The 24,891-nt window shown below is 45.8% G+C and overlaps 1 protein-coding gene across 1 annotated transcript in view; it reads left to right on the top strand.

Annotated features, from left to right (window-relative positions):
* The window catches only part of LOC119464599 (diacylglycerol lipase-alpha-like), a 219,523-nt gene that overhangs the window by 193,696 nt on the left and 936 nt on the right, over positions 1 to 24,891 (top strand). The window contains exon 20 of the mRNA XM_049655733.1: positions 14,190 to 14,453. Within this exon, the coding sequence (XP_049511690.1) occupies positions 14,190 to 14,383 (194 nt within the window). The 3' untranslated portion in view covers positions 14,384 to 14,453. The remainder of the gene's footprint in view (positions 1 to 14,189; positions 14,454 to 24,891) is intronic.

Genomic DNA, 24,891 nt, shown 5'->3' with positions numbered 1-24,891 from the left:
GTCATTCCAGCATTTCCGGAATTAATTGATCATTTATCGATTATTGATTAGCTGCTGGTTGACTATCGATTGTCTATCGATGAGAGACTAAGCTTAAGTAGTCCCAACCATGCTTAGCTAGACTTAACCAGGCTCAGCTTCGCCAGTTCACAGAGGTATGTGTCATTGCGCTTGGACCCTTTCTGCACTACCGCCAGGATCAGCCCACAATTTCTGTCCGCAGGTTACGGACTAACGCTCGGCTTAAACAGCTCCGCTGTTAAAAAACCGCGAGAGCTACTCACTCTTATATGACGTGTGCACACTAATTATGCATGTGAGACCGAACAACAGAAAAATATTATTTTTTGATTCTAAGCCTTTTTACCATCAGCCATCCGCAATTGGTCAAAAGTTTTCGGGCTGCGTCCACTTCGCCTGTCTGTCAGCTGACGTCCAAAAACCGTGAAAAATCCCTGCGTCAAGGTGGCTTGTACGCATTAAAGATGCATTATTACGCCGATCAAAACTTAAATTTCTTTTTAATAGCCGGACACTGCCCCGTTCCGACATCAATAGAAGGTGGGTACCCGCCGATCGCTCTGGCATTGGCTAGTCGGAGCTGCCGTGGAGAATGGATTTATTTGCCTATATAAAAATTTTGCGTGACATTATATGGTTGTCGAGTCCTTTCAGCACGAAAATGACATTGCTATGTCAAATTTTCTTCACTGAAGATTCGTTTTAGCTGCCTTGTTACGTTGCCGTTGCACGCCGACGTGATTTTATAGTAGACACCGAAAGCTAAGTAAGAAGAAGCAGGGCAAACGCAGACGCCGGCAACACCCTGCTCATCAGGTTATCTACTTTCACTGCGCCAGCCCGGCCCCACGTTACCCCCTCCACTTCTGCGTGCTCATCGCCCTTGGTCAGCCAATCAGGTAAGAAATATATGTTAAGTTAGGCAATGCTATTCCTTTTGAAAGCAAACAACATGCAGTGACCTCCTATAAAATAGGAGAGCGTTTCAATAGCCTTCTCAAACAACGCTGCGAGTCACCGCCCGATGCTTGCGTTCGCGGTTACGTAAATTGGACATCAGGTGATTCGAAGGAAAACAGATTGGAATAGTTTTACGTTATAGGGTCCTAGCCATCGGCCCGCCTAGACTTTGTACCCAGCGCAGATCGCTTTCTAGATCGGGGCCGCGCGGCCGCGCTCAGCCGCGCCATACGTAGCCGCCACGGGAGTAAAACGTCCCCCACTTTCCCTGCGGCCTTGTGCGCGATGGAAGACGGAGCGCTTTTTCCCCGCCTTCCTCCGTTGCGCACGCGAGACTGAGCAACCATTCTTTCCTCACCCTCTCACGCTTTCACTTTACCCATACCATACGGCGCGCATCCACGATGTTATCGCACTTGGACATTATACGAAACATCACGTCCACGACGACGGCGGAAATGTGCCTGGAGTGTCCATATATTTGCAATCGCAATAAAATTATGTGGATCCGACTCAGTGTGGTAAGTAGAGTAAGCGAAGCTTTCTCTGCTGTTTGATTTGACTGACGATAGTACGCGGTGATCTTAACAGTGAATGTTTAATTTCTTCAGCATTTAGTGCAACGCGGGAGTGGTGAGTTGATGTTCTGCGTGCACCTGTTTGTCCGTGTAATGCACACAATACACAGCGAGACGTGCTTGCTTGCGGCATTGTTGTGCGCCCTTTTTCATAACCTTCGAGATTGAGCCACCAGGCTTCTAAGATGAATCTGGCATGCTTCCACTCGCACCGGCAACATACGGCATCCGGCCGCGATGTTATCGCAGTCGGACTTCACACGGAACATCGCGGCGACAGCGAAGGCGACGCTGATGTCGTCGGCGTAAATGCGCCTGGAGTGTACATATAACTGCTTTCACAATAATAAAAAAAAGTTGTGTACGGGAAATACCGCTGCCATAAACTAGAAGCTTGTTTCCCCACAGTACGACTGAGTTTGTGGAGAAACAAACGCACTGTATGTTTTCCTCGTATTTCCAAGCGATTTGGTGCGACTGCATTTAAAAGCCCGGAATCAGGTTAGTCATGTCCGAACGATCGTCAGACCAGTGTTTTGTTGCGCTACGAGGACATTGTAAGAGTCACCTTACGAGAGGAAATATTCCCGACAAAGCGGGTCTCCGAGAAGTATTCTCAAGAGATTACCAATTTGCTCAGCTAAGCAGTCGTGTGGCTCACAGCAGGCCCTACAACAATTGACCCGGTGTAGTTCAGCGGTTGCGGCTCCACTTTCTCAAACCTTCACAACCTTACCTTCGCGTATAACGTGCGAGATTTGTGTACACTGAAAACGCACACATGATTTTAGCTATACTTCCAAACTGATAAAAGAAATCACGTAGAAACTCTTCTGGGAGTTGCCTAAGTATGCACAAGCATTGTGCCGCTTGCTAATCCCCACGCTGCCCGGTGTCATCATCAATGTTATGAAACTTGATTCGACCAGCATGAACCCTTATAACCCCTCATCGGTCGTTATCAACCTTATCGAACACGATCCGACCCTTACGAACTATTATCGGTCCTTATCAACCTGGATGTCCAGCTAAGCTGTTACAAAACCCCCACTACAATTGAGGGAGCATGCAATGCTTATTCATGGTTCGGATGCTTGTTTTGCACTTGTTCTTTATTGAAACGTGTGCTGTTCTGTGTATTGTATGGGTGATCTGAATGAATGTATGCGCTGTTCGCTTCACTTCGCTGAGCGCTTGTAGCCTCTGCCTTACGTGGTTATGAGCCATTGCATTCGTCTTACGTGACGGACGGGCAAATTTCTCATTTGGTAGGCATAGAAATGCTTATTCATTTAAAACTAAAACGGGATGGTTTATTAAACGAGACGAAGCTGCTGATTTTCGCTGTAACACGGGGACTATCTTTTCCTCTTTATTTCGTTCCGTCACGCGCACTATAGATCATGAGTTTTTCCTTTCAATTTATTTTACACTGCTAATATTCAAACCTTCGCATTGTAGGCACATTGCACTAAACACACGTAACACACGTAACAAATTAAGTAAACACCTAACAAGTAACACGTAAACAAACGTAACAAGTGCTCTATTCGGCGATGTCCTTTTGTGTCAAAAATTTGCCTAATACTAAATCTGTCTAAGCACCTTATCTTTCTAAATACCAAATGAAACACTTTACCATGCACCGAAACTTGAGAAAAAGGGGGGCGCGCAACCAGGCTTCGCGCTTCGATGGCACTCCATAAAGCCATTTGGCCCGCTCCTTCTTGCAGAATCTAATACCATCATCTTTCCTTATACGTCATGGAGCAAATATGCATCACAGCTGTACATTCGTGTCCATTTTTGACATGGTCCGCAAGCTCTTTCCCATCAATTCCACGGCGGACGAATCTTTTGCCCCTGTAGAGATGCTTTGCCGCATAGTAGCCGAACAAAAGCGCCCCAGGAAAAAAATTCAGCCAGCGGATTAAAACCAAACTGGGCCTACATATATAGAGAGACCTAAAGTATGTGCCACTAGAGTGCAATTAGCGGATGAGTTTTTACTGTGCTGCAAACTACATTTTAAAAATCACCCCATGCATTTTCAATGGGTCTACAAAAGTGCCCCAGGAAAAAAATCCAGCCAGTGGAATTAGACTGCACTCGACATATACCGTGAGAACGTTGTCGGGATTTAGTGCCTAAAGTGCAAATCGCGAAAAACGAGCCATTGCTCAGTAATCGATTTTTAAAAAATGCTTCCCATAGAGTTACGCCAACCGCATCGCCCCAGGGTCGGCTTCGCCGCAGTAGTCGATGTCCCAGATTGCTGGACTTGGTTGAGTTTACTCGCGTCTATTGTGGAGCGAATAAAGTTGTTTCACTCACTCATTTACTAACGTAAAAACCAGTCCAATGTGTATCCTTAATTAAATGAACTCTGCGTATCATGGTTATGTACATATATTTTGCCTCAAATAGGCCCTTGCTCTGTATAGTGTGGACGTGCGTAAAGATAGTAGCCTTATAGGCCGTATAAACTTGTAAACGTTCGCTTACTAAGTAAATTACCAAGCATGGTGTCATGCGAGCAGAAGTAAACATGAACACATCTCACTCGATGACCGCGTAAGCTTTATGTCAAAAACACTGGATTGAGGAAGCGCGGCAGCATGCAGCGAGCGAATCGACCTTCGTGCTGCCTTGCATCGACATAACCACTGAACTACACTCAAACTCTACAACAACATTACAGATATAGCAGGAGACGCTTCCCCCCACCACACCAGTCTCTTAACCGAGAAGGTGCCGTCGCGTGGCGACAGCTACAGACCAATTCATTCCCTTGTCTCTTTTACATTCACCTCTTCCACCCCACATAATATCCCTCATACTGTCCCTACTGTGGAGCAAAGCCCACACTATATCATTGCACCTGAGAGTGCTCCCACCCTCAGGGTTACTCCCCTATCCCTTCACCTTCACCTTCCTCTTGGGAGACTGCGCTGACCAGCTTAGACCCGCAAGAGCAGCGATGGCTGAGGCAGCGGGCACCCGTGGTGGCGCGAGCCAATGGGGCCCCGAACCAAAGGCTGCACCCTACGAGCAAGTAGCCCCACCTCATTAACAATAAATGTTCTCTCTCTCTCTCTTTCTCTATCACTTTAACGCGAACTAAGCGGCAAAAACACAGCGCACACGAAGTTATCAGCACTCCGCGCACTGAATTCCTTTCGGAGATTGCTTTCAAAATAACTAGTCGTTTTTGCTGCGCTTTCGATCACGCTCATAAATTCGTTTCGAAAACAAAGTTGACGCAAGGGGTGTATGCTTAAGGTTTTACAGGTTATCCTTAAAAAAGGTCGACGCAACTTTTGGCCGTAATAGTACAGCTACGTAATGCTGTGAAAACCTACAGGACAGAACCAGGTGAATAATTATGGCAGTGTTACCAATAACTGAAGGTACTGTGGTTATCGGGATACAAATCGTGCCTGTGAAAAATAAGAATGAAAAGAGCACGTGGGGCCGGAAACAGTCTTATATGAGCAGGGGCAAACTCTACGAGTGTGAAAAAGTAAGCTCGAGAGCGCGGTTTTGATCGTGGCCATAGCTGCCGAAATTCAAGGGGGGAGGGGGGGGGGAATGCAAAAACAGTTGAGTACTTAGAGTTAGGTGCACGTTTAAGAAACCCAGGTGGTGAAAATTGTTTCGAAGTCCGATCGTACGCCGACTAATTGGATCATGGCTTTTCAACGTAAAACCATGGAAATTATTGTTTTTAGTAAGTGAAAAGCAATAACAAGGCACTATGTACGTACGACTTTAAAACAGTTATAACTGAACAACGTCGTTGCAGACATATAGCCTGAAGCATACGCCCATGCGTTCGGCTCGTGAATCGTTTCCGCTTATAGTATAGTATTTCCTACCTGTTTATTGTGCGGAATTTTCTTACTCGAATTTAAACAGCGAAGCTGTTTAAGCCAGCCGTAATTTGTGGTGCGTAGCAAGAAACTACCAAGAAAGGAGGAGGAATAAACTTTATTTAGAGAAATGAGCAGACGGTAAAATCGTCCGAGGTGGGCGGCGTCCCTAGTTCAGGATGCCGTGGGCCTGAGCCGATAGCTTGGTCCTGCTCACCGGACGATGCTGGTATTCAGGGCTCGCGCTTGTCAACTGGGCCTCCCACTGCTCTACGGTTGGTCCGTCGAGTACAGTTCTTGAAAACTGTCTAGTTTTTCGAGGATGCTCAGGGCTTGTTTGGCCATTGTTTGGCCATCAGGGCTTGTTCGGCCATTTTGGTAATTTCTACATGCTGCAAAGTACAAGAACAAAGCGGCCCACGCTATCAGCGTGATCAACGGCGAAGGACAAGGGGCACAGCTGCCTTGGTAAGCACTCCAGACATCGACTGCGCGGAAGAAACGGCGATAGCCCTGGCGGCCACTACGGCCAAGCGAGACGAAGATCACATCACAGTCATCACGCACTTACCAAGAAAGAAAACAAACTTTCTTGCCGAGGCAGGATTCGAGCCCGCGTATCCCCGGTCCCAAAGCGAGCGTCGTAACCACTAGGCTAGAGAGCCTTTTTACAGCGTAAGCTGTTATGGGCTCATTCCAATAGCCGTTTCGGGTCGCGATGATGCCACCGCTGGCGGCCGAGTAACCGCTATCGCCGGAAACGCGAAAAAATGTCACAGTTTCGCCCTAAGGGCGAAGCAATGAATGCGATAGCAACACAGCAATGTCATACGAAGTAAGGTGAGCGGCTTTGGTAGCAATATGAATTGTAGTAAACATGAGCTGATTAAGTAAGCAGGTGTGCTGCAGCGTAAGTAGACCGACATGAAGAGAGACTCGATGACCACGAGAAGGCGCGTGTGAAACGGTGGTTTTGATGAGAAGCGCTTCCCGTGGGCAGCGCGTGCGAAGGGACACACCTGTAGCGCTGCACTGCCGATCCGGGAAGCATTGCATGTGTAGCGTGCGTTGGAAAATGTGGCCCGACTATTACTAACTGAATGAACAAGCGTGGTGTGAGCGCGAACAAACAAACATGAATAGATCACACTGAATGACTGCAGACAACGACCGTCAAAACTCTGGCAGCAAGCGGATACGCCGCAGCGGCGAAGGTACGTGCGGTCTATCGCTTCAACGGAAACTGAGCGGCGAATGCACGGCGCATAAAGGTCAGAGCCGTGTGGAGATAAGAGACGGTGCGAGCGAGCGACGAGCGCGGTTGTTGGCACAGTGGAAGTGCGCTCCCCCCCCCCCCCGCTCCCTCCGGCGCTGGCTTCCCGCTTCCTTGCTTGCGCGTGGGAAATTGAGTGCGTTCGCTCTCCGTGATAGCGCGCGTCCCCGCACGCTTCCGCTCGGGCATACGGCACGCGGCGAAGATTTTATCTATAGGGAACCTGACGGCGACGGCGACGCCGACGGCAGAAATCCGGTTGAAGTGTCCATATAATTGCTATCGCAATAAAAAGTACCCGTTTCTCGCCGGGATGGAACCCGCGCTCGCTGCGTGGGAGCCGGATACTCTTCTATTGAGCCACGCAAGCGCTTTCTATCGGGTCGCGGAAAATACCCTAAGGCAAATGCAGGGTGAGAGGACTCGAGCTTTCGCCAGTATGGTAGCGCCATCTAGGTAAGATGCCTGCAAACGCAGCATCCGCAAGCGCAGACGACGATATGCGATTCAGACGAGGCGCGCAATTAACGCGCTCCCGAGATACCGAGCCTCCGCCAGTATGGTAGCGCCATCTAGTTAAGCTGCCTGCAAACGCGGCGCACCCGACATGTAAGTTGTAGTTGTTAGGCTTCATCGGGCTCAGCAGACTGCTGCGGAGAGAGCATTACAAGCCGCAGCTCGCCGTCCACGCCGGGCGGACAGTTCAGATCGTTGTCGTCAAAACGATGCGAACAGACTGCCGCGAAGACCCTGTTGTGCGTGGTGCCCAAATTGGAGCTACTCTTGAGCCGCTGCTCCAGCTTACGCTGTGACTGTGCTGCGTGTGCCGCGCTGGCCTGTGACTTTTTTGCTGCAGTGTGCGCGACAATTTTATGTTCAAGGAACGTGGATAAATAGTGCCATCTGTGGGCAAAAAATTGGAGGACGCCTAAACTTCGCGTCTAAGACTGGAACGCGATAGCGTTATCGGGCCCCGTTCGCATCGCATTTGTTCAATTCGAAGCATTTCTGTGCGAACATTTGCTACTTTGACCGTATCTATCTATCTAGCCGCCTACGACTTCGTGCTCTCATGGTCGTTTCGTTAACTTGTTATGTACCAAAATTGACATACCATGACAAGAGTATATGACGAACATAAATGATATGTCATGACATGAATACATGGCATGCGTGTCATGTAGGTCATGACAATGACCCAGCGAAAAAGTTTAACACTCAAAAACCCCTGAAATGAGTTTGCACGTGGATACTAAGTGAAGGAAGCATTACAGGATGCTAGTAGAAGTAATAGTCATGAGCATGACTCAGCAAAAATGACAATGACTCAGCGAAAGAAGATTAACACTCAAAAACCACTGGAATGGGTTCGGACGTGGGCACTAAGTGAAGGGAACACTACGAATACTGCTACGATATCGGCCGGCCGTGGCCTCCGAAATACTTGAACAGGAGCCGCGAGTCTCGGAGTCTGCCTGACGCAAAGAACCTTGCACAAATTGGAGGGAGAGAGAGAGAGAGAGACGTGGTTCGTTACGAAGAAGGGAAAGATTGGCGCTATGTTCGGCAGCTATTGAGGGAGCACGGCTCAGCGCCAACGAGGAGGGTGAGGGGGGCGCTCAGGAGAGGAGACCTTGAAGATGTCGCCGTGGCGGGGGCGAAGCAAACCGGAGGACAGTGTGCGTTCAGCTCGCGTGCCTTATCTCATTGGGTCTCAGCAACAACCAAGCAGCTTTTGGGCTCTTGTATACGCAAGCCCGTATGCGTCCCCTAATCTAAAGCTCTCGATTGGCAAGCGGCGCAAGTTGCACGACTGCTCAGCAGTCAGCACTTCCGGTTCCGAACTGCACATTGCCGCAAATATACAACGTGCAGGTTGATTTCCAGTGGTGGTGGTTGGGCAATTTTTTTCCCTTGAGATATGCACTGAGGATGCAGCTGATAAGGATTAAGAGGTGCGTTTGACGACGACGACGACGTGATAACCCATGAGCTGACATAACGAAAAAGACGGACGGACGCAGTTGAATCCGATTTCGAGCTAATCATTGGTGCCGCTGAAAATTCTTGACAGCTATTATACGAGTATAACGATACTATTTAGAGATTGTGCTGTTCTTTAGCAAAAGGAAGCGTGCACTTGCGTCAGAACAAGCGGATAATGCGCGTTGAACGTGTCTGTAAGCATACTCTCGCCTACGAGCGTAGCAATTGAAATGCTAAAGCAATGCCTACCGTTTCTGAAAACGTAAAACGAAATTGGGAGGTGTAGCGATTGAAGCGTTGTAGATGTCATTATAGGCCGTATCTCCTGCTCGCTCGAAGAGAGTGCTTAAGTACGCAGAGATCTCTAAGCGTGAACAGACGTGAGAGCGTGTATTATTGATCGAGGATTCCCGGAATTGGATTATTGGGACAGCAAGTGTGATTTCGCGACGAGGTTCAAGTTTTACGCAGATCCACTTCAAACGTGTTTCGACTAATCCTCTTAACGGCTGCTTTGCTCAGCGATCTACTACATTTTTTAATACTTCTTCCCGGCTTAATTTGCAATTCTATGGAATCGGTTAGCGATTTAACACTTCTTTATCTTTCCACGGTGCAGTGCATATCAAAGAAGGCCGCGAAAGAGCCGATCCGATAGTTGACTTAAGTCATATAACTTGCAAGAAATTGAGAATGAGGAAGCGGCGAAACTATGACTGTATATTAAGATAATAGTCTCATGTGTTCTAGTGACAAGTTGTTGCCGTCGTTCATTCGACAACTAAACAATGTTGTAGAGCGGGTGACGAAAGTAGCCAACGTTCTGAATAGCGTCAAATAAATAAATAAATAAATAAATAAATAAATAAATAAATAAATAAATAAATAAATAAATAAATATCGATACGCGCGACGAGATGTTGACATCCGGAGAAAGATAGCCCGAACTGTCTCAGTTTTATTAAAACGTCGTTTAAGGCCACAGCATTACTTTTGAAATGCATTTTTAACTGTATATTACGTCATTGGTACGACTCTGTTCCTTTGTTTGATACCAACCTTTGTCGAAATGAGTACAACTTCAGCTTCGCTGCGTGCATCACACTTCACCGATTAATAATGTCTTACTCTAAAAATCACGTTACGCTCGTAATTTCCATGAGACGCTGACATTTTCTACTGTTTACATTGTATGCGAAATGACTGACTGTATCCGCCCGTACGCTACATAAGTTCCGCTTGGTTAATGGTACATTTTTATAAGTATGTCCCACTGTGTTGTTGGAACCTATGTACAATGAGATTAAGACGTTCTACTGAGACTGATGTGGAAAGATTGAAACAGTATAGCAATTCCGCTCGCTTATTAGAACCTATGTGGAAGAAGACTGAGGGTTTAGCCCCAAGATTCGTCCAGTCATCCTGGTTATAAACCTTTGTTCCTCCTGTGTTGAACCAACGCACAGCTCCTCGTGAACAAGGGACCCGCCAAACCTCAGCGCAAGATGGCCAAGCCCGACCACGGAGGCGGGCCGGGGTCCGCGTCGGCCCACGACCAGGGATCCAGGGACGCACTGCTGCTCGAGGACTCGCCCCGGAGTCGGTCCTCGGTGCCGCACTGCGTGGTGCTCGAGACCTCGTTCACCGACCTTCTCCCGCCTTCGGAGATGGAACGCCAGCACTGGGACCACGTGACCACCACCGACTTGGCCTACCAGGTGCGAGTTCTATATAGACGATTTCGATCGGTCAGCGCCTTGTAAGCAAACGCGTTAGGTCGACGGCGTTTACGTTCCTACTGATTTTATTGCGATAGCAATTGCATGGACACTCCAGGCGCATTTCCGGTTCCGTATGAAGTCCAAGTGCGATAACATCGCGGCCACGCGCCGTATATGTTGTATGTGCGAGTAAAAGCTTACGAGGGTGTGCCGACGATGGTGGCTTCATCTCGCGCGCGCAAGGAAGGATGGCGGGGATGAAACGCGCCGTCGTCCATCGCGCGCAAGGCACAGAGGGGGGAGGGGGGGGGTGTTGTGGGAGGGAGAAGGACACGTTCTACTTTGGCGGCGGCTGCGCATGGCGCTGCCACGCAGGCCCTTTCTTGAAAGCGATTTGCGAGGGAGATAGAGTGCGCCGAGTGCTAATAGCTTTGTGTGCGCCGTGTTCTCGCCGTTTAGTTCGCGTTGAAGCGAGAGGGGCACGAAGGTCAATCCGCTCGCTGCTGCAGCCGCGCTTCCTCATTCCAGTGTTTTGACGGCGTGCGCGGTCATCGAGCGAGATGTGTTCATGTTTGCTTGTGCGCTGCGTGACAGCATGTTTGTTCATTTAGTTAGTAAGGGAATGTTTACAAGTTTATGCGACCGATAAAAATAGTCTCCTTACTTCGTATAGCTGTCTAATAATATGCTTCGCCTCTCGTGCGAAACTGCGACTTCTTTAGAACGAAGCTTTCTCTGCGAACCTTCCCGGACTTTCCTGACTGTGGCTGCTGAGTGCTGCTGCAGTCTTGCCGAATAGCTCATACTTATACAAAATTGAATGACGCGCCCGTTGGTGGGATCGAACCTTGGTGCCCCACTACAGCAGCCCGATGATCTAGCAATTAGTCCACAATCGCACGTATACTATTAAAGCACCAAAGCCAACTAGCTCTTTGGAGATGATCGTTGCGTGCATCACATTGCTTAGCACGGGTACATGAGAACACATGCGCGCGAGCCAGTTTCCTTTACGTCAAAGACGCAGGAGTGAAACGAGCAAACTCATATATATAGCATTTGGTTACCGGCTTCACGAAAGCTTCGCTTCGCATAAGTTATCTGCGTTGTATATGCCTACTTTTTTTATTAAACCGCACTCTTGTCTGCGGCTTCAAATGAAAGCTGCACAGTGTTGCCAATATATATGATTCTTGAACAACAGGCGATTCCTTAAATTGTGACGCTAACAAGCATTCGCAGATGTATGCTAATCTGAGCAACTTATACATGAAAGGTAGCGAAGCTGTAAAGGGAGAAGTTCTCACACTCTTCCAGAGTACTAGGTGTCCATTTTGCCCCGCCCTGAAATTTACCAAAGACCGCATATGTGATCAGTACATCAGGTGCAATTTCTTCGCGATACTCGAGCCTTTTCAAGTGCTTCAATATATCGGAACCTTGTACTTCCATAGTCGGCGTTATATCCGACGCATGTTCCTGCATGCTGCGCGTTCCGACGACCTGGTAGGGCTGCTGCTTCTGGCTACACGTCATTAGCCAGGACCCCTCTCCGCCAAGGCGGATGTGCCGTGAAGCGTGGTTCTTGTATGTGCAAGGTTCTTGTATGTGCAGGTTGTTCAGGATCAGTAGAATGTGCAGAAGCCATGGTCATCATCTTCACCATGCCACCTTATATTCCTGCCCTGTCCCTATCATTCCCCCAAACCCCATCCCACTGCGTGTAGTAGCGAGCTAGAGTCACATCACTCAGTGCTGCCTAACCTCCTTTCTCTCATTAAAACCATCCCCTCTCTCTGCTCTTTGACGTTTGATGCCGATAGTTTCATACGTAAAGGGCGTGGCGTACATGAATTATCTCGGCTTTGTGAAAACGCAGCGTATTCTTCAGTCGAGAGGAGGGACGTGCACTGTCACTGTCGGCGCGATTAGAGGCCCGTATAAGAATAACGGGGGCAAGTCGCTTCATCGCCTGGCGATTGCGTAATCACAACGGTGGTTAAAAGTCCGGTGTAGTCTACGATGTAGATGTGGGATATACGGGAGAATTGCATGCGCGCATTGTTCGCCCTGGAAGTGCCCTCTCTTTTCTGCGTCTTTTCGCAGGTCCGGGCGTTGCGCATGGTTCCCTGCTCGTTCGACGCCTCGCCGGAGAGGAACGTCGAGTCTCCCGAAACGGCCTCGTCGCCTACGGACCCACCGACGACTGCGAGCGACGGGCTGAAGCCGCACTGGATGAACTGGGCGCCGCTGGCCTCCCCCGAGACATTCTCTGAGATATCCAGCATCTCATCCAAAGGTAAATAGACCAGCGTACCGCTATCTGTGACCCTCACACAGACAGCAGAAGGGAAGTGACGCTGCAATCTCGAGTGCCACGCGCTAAATTGAAGATATGTGCAGCACTAGCAGCCTTTTAACGTACCACTCACCAGGTTGCGTCGGCAATTTCGGTCGTAAACTAGAAATTGCGAACCGTCTTCCAGGAACGGTCTGTCGCAATTATTGTAAAGACTGATGTAGTAGTAGCCGAGATAGAAGAAAATGAAGTGTTGCTAGATCTTGGGGGGAGGAGGTTCTGTACAAGTCTCATCTTTCATTGTCCCAAACAGCAACCGCAAACAACATTCATGCCCTGCCTTCTCTCACACTGCAGCTGAGAGTCACGAGACGTTTACGTAAGGACCCCGCCTCTTTTTTTGTGTCTGTTTTACGGCATAGTGGCATATTTACTGATGCTCTTTTGCGTGCTCTGGGTTTTACAGAAACCCCCCTAGTTGTTCGTCCTGCTGCTAGCTATCTTTACGCTGCAGGTAGTACATGTGCGACGTTGAAGCGGCACGCACGTGGTGGAAGTCTGCTGGCCGGGAGGCGCTCCTCCGAAAAGAAGGGAGCGTGGGCTCTTGTTTGAATTCTAAGCTGTTTCTTCAGCGTGCATCGGCGTAATACTTTGCCGACGCACGTTTTCGCGCTGCGCTTGTCCGTTTGCAAATATCGAAACCTAGTGAGGTGTCTTTAAATAACTTAACAAGAAATCTTGTTTTGTCAAAGTTCCAAAGAGGTGACTGACAAAAAAAAAACGCTCAATTCCACTGCTCTGAAGGTGGATTACCCGCGAAGCAGTTTAAGACACGCCATAAAGGTGACGCAGAATTGAGATCAAAGGTTTGATCAAATTTTATTTCTCTTGAGCGGTGACGGCGGTCATCCCGAAGAAAGACACACGCACACAAACACTTCTATTTTCATGGGCGGTCTTGATGGGTGGCATACATTCGCGTGTAAGACTACCGCCTCCTCAGTGAGCCAGAGGAAACCAAACACGCGCACCGGGACCGCCACCCGGCGGAAATTAGACACGCGCGACGAGGTTGCCACGCCGGGAGAGCGGAAGGAAACTAGGTGCGCAAGCGCTTGGAACGACGACAAAGAGAGGGCGATGCGAGCGTACACATGGCCGACGCGGATCGCACAGCGGGAAACACTTCTTATCTACAGTGAGAGTCTACTGATCTTTTAAAATGGTGCCTTTCGATAACTAATCTACTTAGAATGCGTATGCAAGTGATGAGACGTGTAAGCTTTTGCATAGAATGAAGCGATTTTGCATAAAATTCGGGCGCCGAGTTTTTGCACACGCAGATTTGTTGACGGGCACGAAAACTGCACAGAACCCTAGCCATAAACAGCTTCGCTGTAAACCGTTCCTTGTATCATATTCAAGAATTAGGCTAAACCCAAAGCTCCAAGTCTCTTCAGATCTCTTCTTGTTTTCCAGGGAGCCAACGTGGGAACGATGGTGCCGCGCTGACAACCGGGTCCTGGTCCCCAATCGCTTCCAAGGCAGCGGACGACAGCACGATGGCAGCGGATACACTTCACGGGGACGAGCCGCCGGAAGTGGACGGGAGCGCCCCGCAGCGGCTGGTGACGAAAGCTACGGTCGAAGCCTGGCCTACCTGGTTCTCCTGACGTCCGCCTGGCACCTCCCGTAGCAACGAGTCCCACAAACAGCACCGCCAGTCTGCACCTAGATTTCGAGGTATACATGCGGGCCCATGCGGTACTGTTAAAATACTGTGGCTGTTGTTAAGACGAAGGTTTATCTCGTGGCACACTCCGATTTGTCTCTTAAAATACGTGTAAAACGCAGACATGCTATCATTAGACAAACACTGTACTGATCTGAACTATATTTGTCTGCGTTTGAGAAAGCAAGAGGAACTACCGGAAACAGATTTTCATTTAGGGCTTGAAATTTTTACCGAAAGTTGATGAAAATCGGTAAGTTACAAAAGAATGAAGCACGAGAATTTACAGATTGGTAACTCTGCACCAAAATGACACATCGAAGCTCAGTAAACTGCATGTATTGTGGACATCATCTAACGTAGACAATTGTTGATATGAGTTTACAGCTTCTGTGACCTTTTTGCAATACTTACGAGAGTTTGGCAAAAATTCTGCTTACAAATTAGTGGCATATTTGAGAGCAGTATGTTGTGTATGAATATTATCTAATATTGGTGCTGCTGATAGAATTGTGATATGGTTATTTATTAGTAAGGTACAAAGTAGACTGGGTAATGCATTTTTTTGTCTAGTTTGCAATTTACCAACAATGTAAAGAAATCGCTACACTCTAAAAATAAAGATAGATTTAACTCCCTTTTCCAGAGTAAAACATATCCATCTTGGAGAGAGTACAGCAACTCCCCCGGACAGAGTATTAGTACTCCTCCTAAACATTGCTAGAACTCTTCCAGAGTACGAATACTCCACCCCACAAGAGTATTAGTACTCCCCTAACCGAGTGCTTCTACTCTCCCAAGCAGAGTGCTTGTACTTCCCTAACAGAGTGATTGTACTCCTTCAGAACAGAGTGCTGGTACTCCTTGCAATTGTGTGAAAGCACTCGCGATGTAGTGCCATGGTCACATCAGAGGCTATTCACAACACTGACATGTCGGGTGTATTTGATTCCTTCATAAGCAGCTCATCCACTTGTGCTTGGTGAATTGGATTTGATCTTTAGTCGACGTGTCACTCGAATGAAACATCTTTTTCTTAAAAGGTCAACATTTTTATCGATCAAACAGTCACAAGACAAACTGAATGAAATTTCGAGAAACATACTGTGCACTCATAGCATCGAATTACAAAGATGTTCATCAACTTTACAACACATCTTCCAATATTACATAAAAAGTTTCTAACAATTCATCGCTAATGCAGTGAGAAATGTGTTTTTTTTTTCATTTGGCAACATTTAAAAAAATCTAAGTACGAAATGGAAAATGAAACACAGAACAAACGTGCGCAAACTCGCAAAGTATTGGCACTACGATTGAAGAGAAAGATGCACGGCATTACCGGCCAGAAAACGCATTTCAAGCACAAAACTCGTGTACTTATATGCCGGAGGTTACCAGAGGGGCTGCTAAGCATGAGACTGCTAAACTGAATTGTGCAAGCAACCTTTTTTTATCCCATATTATAAGATAGCCACTCATTTGATAACGTCCTATGTAACGAATGGATGCTCCTGGCTGAGAGTGCAGTATATTTAGAAATGTATCGTATATTTTCATGTAATGCCGCACCTTTAGTTTTGGTTATATTTCACATAGTTAATCATGTATGGGCTGCCACCCCCTTTTTTCTAAGCGCGCATGTTGCCGTGCTTTTCCAACACTATCTCCGCCCGGTGTCAACACGGTACAGAGGCGTATATATCTCCTATTCGGTTGGATTCAAAACTGATAGTATTTTGGCAGAAAGCTCGACTTCACTGTTGGCGTCCTCGCAGAATTTCCTGGCGCTGTCGGGATCGTGCCGTCGCGCTTTCTCATGCACTGTCTTTCGTAGACAGCTAATGCCACGCTTCGCTGCCGCATTGTACAACAGTTGTGGTATTCTTGCTGTGTATTGCATAATTTTTTTTTCTCATAAGACATTACCTGATAGTTTGTTCATTTCGTACAGATACACATTCTCATGGCCAGATCTGGTAAGGGGGATTGGATATGGAAGGGATTATTGCTTGTAGAACAATAATCTTTCCTGTTTCATTGCTTTCACGCATATGCGATGATTCGAACTACCTTCGTGAACGTTTGCCGCAATTTAAGATGTTTCGCTACTTTATTGTGCCATTGGTATGTAATACACTAATGAAACACCATTAATTTCATATTCTCTTGTTCTTTTCAATATTATCTGAACTTGAAGCTTTCTTGTATGCTGAAATGCCGGATGCTTATTTTTATAACAGCACGAAAAAGGACTGCGAAAGACAGAAATGAGAGGAACATGGTGCCGATTGTCAACAAGGAAACATATTTGTGATGCTGCCTCTTTTTATAGCTGACATGCTACTTCATGGCTCATGTTCGTAGCCAAACACAGAGGAGCAATGCAAGGAAGCAAAGGGAAGGAAAAAGTCACACCAGCAAAGAACACCACTTCACAGATTTATCCTCATTCTACCAGAGTCATTTTGGTATCAACGAGGACAATGGAGGCTGGCTGATACATCATGCTTTTTTTTCTGATGAATGTTTCCATTATTTCATGTGCAACTTGGGCGCGATGCAGGCTAAAGCGCATGTACCGTTTTCACCTACATCAGTGCACTGCCGAATGCGAGTGCATTGCTGCCCTAATATTGCATGGCTATTCATTGCGGCACTTGTTAAAATACCTTCCGGTCTTGCCCAATGTAGATACACCTGCAGGAGAAAGGAATCTAACTGACAGAGTCACATGTGCATGTAAAAAACATGGTGGCCTGCCTCGTTGGGCAATGTTTTCGTGCTTGCTAAGAACAATATTTGTTCTTACTAAGAACGTCAAATCCTTTCGGTACCTTTCCACGACTATCTTCAAATAATTAGAGAGGCCATGAATGTACAACACCATTGCCTTCTTTTTACGCATGGAAACCACAATGTTGGGATGAGTACTTGCACATACCACTTTCAACTGTTTAACAGCATCTCCGAACTTGTACTTATTAGCTACTCTGGATATCTCGGTTTCTTAGTTTTCGTGATCTGCTCCACTGCACTAAATTCCATCAGGTAGTCATGAGATCTTGTCAAGGTTGCTGCAATTCATGGCTTGGTAATTTCACTTTTCACTAGTTGAGTGCGTGCTGAGGCAGTACTTCAGGAGCCAGCTAAGGCGTTGCGCTGCTGAGCACGAGATCGCGGGATCTAATCCCGGCCGCGGTGGAAGCATTTCGATGGAGGCAAAATGCAAAAATGGCCGTGTGCTTGCGTTGTAGAGCACATTAAAGAACCCCAGGTGGCCAAAATTAATCCGGAGCCCTCCACTACGGCGTGCCTCACAATCAGAACTGGTTTTGTCACGTAAAACCCCAGAAAAATGTACTTGAGGAGTTTTTTCTAGGCGCTTCTTCTTCTGAGTCATACAGTTTATCGTATGTGGCCATAGAGTTCGCGCAAGTCTTCTTATTAACAGGTGAAATTTTGGAGATGCTGTTAAAGTAGAAGTTGAAAAGTGGAAAATTCGACATGTTAGGACTCAGTCCAACACTATGTTACTACAAGTAAAAGGAAGACAGTGGTGCACTACCTTCACGGCTTCTCCTATTTTTTGAAGAATGTTGTCCAAGGTACAGAAAGGACTTGATCTTCTCAGCAAGGAATGACTTGGGTCGCACTTTGCAGATGTTGAGAGGGACATTCAGACTGAAGGCACTTCACAAAGACATTGCTCAACGAGGATTGCCACCATGTTTGTTACATGCACATGCGCCACAATCTATGAGAACCCTTTCTACGGCAGGTGCATCTACATCAGGCAGACTGGGATGCAATTAATAAGTGCCTTAGCAAACAACAGTACAATATCAAGGCAGCAATTTGCTCACAGTTGGCAGAGCACTGCTGGGCCTGTAAATGCCAGCCATGGATCAAGAAGATGCAGGTCCTGTACTAGCATCATGACTTCGTGACAAGTTATATAATGGGAGCATGCTTCAGAAAGAAGAATCAAGTTGAAACATACAGCTATACGTTGCCCTAATTCATATAAAGATGGTTCTGCTGAAATGAGGACAACTGTGCAAAGAAGTGGTTTCTTGCATGTTTCAGCGTATTTCTTCACATTATCTTGTGAGTTGCTTCTTTTTGTTTGACAACAAACGTGCGCAATGAAGTAGCATGTCAACTATAAAAGTGGACAGCAGCACAAATAAATTCGTCAGTTGATAGTCAGTCCCATGTTCCTGCTCTGTCTTTCTCAGTCCCTGCTTAATGCACTGTTGTTAATTTTAAACCAGTACTAACTATCCGAGTTTACGATTCTTCTGAACCTATTTTTCGTATTTTGCTGTCGTCAGTAATACAATTCTTTGGATTGTTGGCCCACTCTCCTCTTTAATGTTATACCTTGACCACACAAGTAACTTAAAATATATTTAAAATATTAACTTGTGTGTGGGAACATGATTATAAAATTGCAAGGAGCAGTAGCATTAAAATCTTGTGCATCACATTTCTTGCCTTATTTGGTAACTTTTCACTCCGTATTACGGTATAAACGCTGCACTTCTCAAGAGCAGCCGGCATAATTAGATGACCATTTATTGTGACCAGTTAAAATCCATTATAACTGAAGTGTGGCATGGATTCAGATGTGAAACAAAAATCGGATGTGATGAACTCTAGCATCAAAGTCTACTGAAGCATAAGCACAGGCAGGGCAGTGCACAAAGAAGGCAAACAAAGAAGCGAATCATAAATCGGGAAGGACACCATTCTGTTTTACAAATCACTTCTATGCCCATGGTTTTCCATGCAGCTGTGCATATACTTGCGAAAGGAACCAACTCCATGAAACCACAGTTTTTTTCCTACTGAAGTGGTAAAAATACACTAAAGCAAAAAAAAAGTTATGGCGATGGAAACTAGTCGCCCCTTTAAAAGAGGTATATTTGTGACTGGGCAGACTTATAAAGTGGCTGAAGCCACATCATAACTGTTGTCAAAAGATGGGTGGGCAGTGGCAAATAGCTTCTTAAGTTGTACATTGTGCAATTTATTTTCTTTGACAAGCAAGAAACCTGATCCTCTACTGACATTTATCACGGAAGAAAGAATTTCTTTCTCGCATTCTCTGTTGTACTGTCTTAAATGCTTAATGCAGTTTCTTTGGTAGCATGGCCACTTCATCGCCTAAGTGTCCATAGCATTGCGCTGACCGATTTGCGTATTTCTGGTGCATGGTGTTGGTTTATGACATTACTGTTCTATGACAATTATGTATTACAATCACAGTGAACTTTGGTGAGGCAAATGACAGCATGCACCCCATTCGAAACCATGCTGCCGTTTGTGCGGATACTAACTAATTTTACTTTGTCACACTAGAAAATTTAATTTTCAGGTACAGAGAAATTGGAGTTTCATTCCATAGCCACTGGGATTTTACATATTTTAATAACGTTTATCTAACTAAGGTCCAATGGGCAAGACACAGCACCGGCTTTCAACTTGTGTATTAGACAACTTTTTTTTAACAAAAGCATAAAGCAGGCACTCCAGTTTATTCCTTCAGCTCGTTTAGTCCTCTTTCATGGGATACTAAGAGCGCAAGTTATAAGCCTTGCACAGCTTCAAGGGGACAGGAAGTGTTGAGTGGGCGTAGAGCTGTACTCTGCAATGGCAGAATCAGTTCTGCCAATGGCCATTAAAGATTTCTAAAATGCTCAACAAGTGCGTTTTTGTTTGGGTAATGGAAATGTAAGATTAACAGGTAACGCGTCTATGACTGATGTTGATAGCCATGCTATTTGGCATGCATAATACTTCACAAAGAATGGGATGAAAACATAGGGAACACTGCTCTCTAACCTACTGAGAACCCTTGAATTCTTTCTCACCTCACGGCGCACTCTATCTTCAGTCCAGAAATTTACTGTCAAAAAATGCTTGAATTTTATTTTGCCTTACAATATTTTGCTCTCAGAAGCGATCAATCTAAGGGTCTTTTTTTTCTTTTTCATCGATTACATGTTCACATCCACGATTTGCTCAACAAGTGTTCCACACTGATGCTTTTCACAGTTTTTTGCTTCCACTTGCAAACTTGGCTCGCAAGTAGACTTACGTCACCTTCATCAAAATCTCAAATACCCTACAGAAGCACATAGTTGAGTGTGTCATAGAAGGAGGTACCACAATTTTCCATGTGTCAAATTAATTTGTCAATTGAAAGTGGCTTCTAATAAGATGTAGGGTGCGCACCACAATGTAGGCAACCGTCAAAGACCTTGCTAACGCTTGCAGAGGTGCGAGTACTATTAATGAACTGGTCCCCTGAGCACGTACGTAAACGATAATGCCTTCTTAAACCGGAAGTGCTCTGTCCCTATTGCTCCCCTTTTCTTGAAGCCTAGGAGCGACGCCATACTTCTGAAATTTGCCGTAAAAATAGGCAAAAAGGAAGACATGAAAATGTGCCTGCTTCATGTCGTCGTTTAAAACTCAGAATGACAGTAGTTTACATTTGCTCCCTTATATTTGCATGGTGTCAAATTATGTCAGAAGCAAACCAAGCATGAGCTTTCGCTTTTTATAGTCAACGCAGGCACCCTGCTTATTGTAAGTGCGCTTAATTTCACTAAGGAAATCTGCAATATCACTGTACCACTCTTTTTTGTCACGTGGATATATCTGTTGAGAGGCCAGACAAAAAGTAGTCACTTGTCGCAAAACTAATTAGCTGTTTCTTAAACATATTTTACACTTATCAATGATACTTGTTTTTGTGTGTATGTCTCCAGAGAGCATGCTTTATCGTTACTTGCCCATAAGAGATGTTACAAAAATTATTAAGTCAAGCTGACTGTCAAGAGCATGTCAGAATTTTTATCTTGGTGTTACATACGGTCGTTTGAAAGTTTTTGTGTCATTTAGTTGCATGGTACACCCAGCATACCCACATTTTAGTTTTCTTGTCCAAGTTGCATTGCAACGCATTTTGATGCTTCAGAGTGCGATCCTCTGCACCATGTGGAGTTCTACTGAGCTGCCTCCTTGACACCATTGTGTCCTTGCAGTCGCCTTCTTGAGTTATATAAAACGAGTGCTTGAAAAATATTCTGGGCAGAAATGGACAGGAGGAAATATTGTACACCACATAAGGACAGCCAAGAAAAAAGGTCATTGCACTAAAAAGATGCTTTAGCACTTGGTACTTCTAGTGATATGCACGTGAAACATCTAAATGACTGCAATAGTCAACTGCCAAGCCAATTTCACTTTTTATGTTTAAAGAAAAAAATGAAAACTCGGCCTTAGGCCTCAGTCCAGCACCAATACAAAACTTCTACTAAAAAAAGAATATTGGTCATTGTTGGCGCGCTTCGTAAACGGATCCCCTCCTCTAGGAGAGAGAGCTTGTGTATGGGTGGATGAGGGGCAGTGGTGGTACGGTGTGCATCTCATTTCTGATGTTATCAATACATATAATTCTTAAAGGGAATTCTGCCTTATTGGCTTATCTAGAACAAAAGAAATCAGTCGCCAAAGTTAAGAAAAGTATAAAGGCTACACTCGGCGTACACAAGTTGCCAACAATGACGCAAATCTTGTACTAAAAGAATGAGGGGAGATGACATGATAAGGAGCTAAAACGCCTTTAAAGAAGCCCGTCAAACTTATGAGGCCGGATTCTCTATGTATGCGTCAACTTATGAGGCCGAATTCTGTATGGTCTGCTTATGCTGCACTTGAAGCTGGATTAAAATATGAAGTACTCATACCTGCAGTCATTTAACTGTGAACAGTGGAGCGTGTAGTTTTTGTGTACCCTATCAAAAATCAAACAGCGCAAAGCTGTATGCCGAACTCAGATGTGTCAAAAACACCGCTTGTGACACTTCCTAGGCACGTGCCCAATGTAACTGCCCCCTCAGTAGGCATGAAAATGTGGTTACTACTTGGATGAAAATTCCTGGGTGTGCTTATAAGAAGGGGTAGCAAGGCTTGATATGGCAAGCTTACCCACATTTCTAGACTAACAAGAAACAGTTCACTGCGGCCTGCATCTAAGCTTTCTAAGAGGCATGAACTTGTTTTCATTTTGGAGGTACGCAGTGGGTTTTGACAGATTCGACTAATGCTGCAGTTTTAAATCTAGCATATTACACTCTTGAAGGCATGTAAAAGCTCCAGTTAGACCAACGTGATTAGTTTATTCGACAACTCTTAGTTTGTGTATGACAGTCGACTGGTAACATGCAAGATGACATTTTACTTTGATACTTTATTTCTCCACTAAACATATTAGGCGGCACATACATTTTATTCTGCCCTGCAATAACAAAATGCACAGCTTGCGCTTGGAACCCCCAGAGGAAGGTTGATCTAGCTGTTCATACGACATATTTCTCAAGTGCCAACTCATACAAGTAACTGCACAGGCATATCGATAATAGTAAACATAGAGGCCTAGCCATAGCAACAATGCAGAACGCCCCTGCTACTGTAATCCTACAACAGTAGCCGTTATAGTCCATCCCGGTTCATAATTCGCTGCTAGACCAGTCACCAAGTTCATACAAAGAAGCGCCTGTTCACGTTCGTACCGTGCTGGAAAACCGCAAAACAAGACACAAGATCAGACAAATTCACACCACCTTAACACATGAACAAAAAGAGGTCAGTCTTACTCAGCCCAAAGCATGAATTCTCAATGCATTTTCAGGCAGCTCAAGATTACGCGCCAAACTGACCTCACGCAGCGTGCAGCTGCATGTAACTTTAGTGGCCGCAGATTACCCATGGACGAAACACAATGTCAAGCGCACGCCTTAATATATAATGAAATCATGCCGCGAGCAAGTTGACGCTATTTGTTATGTAACTCCTTAGTTAAACAGCGTTCCGCATGCAGTAGACTGCCAAACTGAATAAATTAAAACACATAAAATGCACGCTAAGCACGCTCAGCATAGACGCGGAATCATGGGTTGGTGAACAAGCCGTATTATGCGACCCCGCGCATGAGTTCTTATTGAACACATCATGGTTCACTCAGCGTTTGTAATTTTCAAAGCTCTTACGCAAGTGATAAAATCACATGCAGTCATCGCGACGACTGGCTTTTTCGATTGACATCGAATAACGCATCACGCATACCTAGTCCATTGTCTACGCGGCGGCTAAACTTCGCCATTACTGCCTGGCGATAACATGTCATATAGCAGAATGTACCGCGTAAGTTAGAAATAACTTACTGTGGAGTATTTGTTCTATCCAACGAACGATGAACGATCGACTGTCCTCTCTTCGCGGCGGCGAAAGAAGGCTGACACAATATCTTTCTTGGATGGCCTTGGCGCTTGCCGCCTCCCCGATGGACGGATCGTCTTTCTCCGGTGCTGTCTGTAGCTGTGCTGTTCCGCGACGTTGTGCGGGTGCGCGGTGGGGCAACTCCGAATAAAAAAGTAATGCGCTGATCTCCGCACCCGTTTCGCTCTGGAGGCCGGTTCTCTTACAACAACAACGGTGTGCTCTTTGCTCTGCGTGCGTGAGTGATACATCGCCATGTTCCGGGCGAGCCTCCTGCTGTTTAAGCTACGTGTTGCTACGTTTTGCTCTCTGTTGACTCGAGAGTAGAACGGGCATTCTACTCTCTCTCAGAAGGGTAGAGTGTAAATAACATTTCACTCTCTCGCTGCGGATAGAGTGAACATTGCATTTCACTCCACCCGCCATTTTGCGAGAGTAAAACAATGCATTGAAGAGTAGTAAATCGGTCGCTTCATTCCTGCGATACTCTCCCTAGTTTTTAGAGTGTAGGTTAAGGAAAACCTCCTTCCTACGGTCAATACATTTTAACTTGTTTCAGGTCAAGCGCAACAAATGTCATCAAATTTTGTGGAGTAGTGCCGGGAAAACGGTTTGTTCGTTTCCATGTATATAGATGGAAGAGCCCGAGCTAAGCTAAGCCTTAACGGACGTACTTTGTAATTGAGAAAGATGAGCAACTCTTGAGCAGTGCTAACATATACGTGTTTGAAGTGGGAGCGAAAGGTATACATGAGATTCATGCTAAGTCTCTATTTTATTTCCGCTTGAATTTCACACAGATGAAGCATTTCGCAGTGGATTCAGTTTAATACCCCGTTTGCCAGCATTAACTGCCTGTTTTGTTAAGAAAAACGCCGAAGAGTGCGCCGTCCGCTGAGATGGCTTTGGCTCCGTAAGGAAGCATAGAACATTTCGAAGCACTCTAAGATGGCGAAAATTTTCGCTGGCACTGGTCACGCGTGTATGAACACGCAGTTTGAGACGGGTTTTACAAGCGTACAGTAAATGCATTAGCATATAATAAACTTAATTTTGTCATTACTGCAACCTTTAGAGTCGAAACTCAGCCCTTTCTCAACAGATTTGGTATTATCTTTAGCTTCATCGTTCCTCCTTCTACCTCTCCTTTTCCAA

The sequence above is a fragment of the Dermacentor silvarum genome, chromosome 9 (genome assembly GCF_013339745.2).
Source record: "Dermacentor silvarum isolate Dsil-2018 chromosome 9, BIME_Dsil_1.4, whole genome shotgun sequence".
NCBI lineage: Eukaryota > Metazoa > Arthropoda > Arachnida > Ixodida > Ixodidae > Dermacentor > Dermacentor silvarum.
The sequence above is the reverse complement of the archived record's forward strand: the minus strand, read 5'-3'. Positions and strand labels throughout refer to the sequence as shown.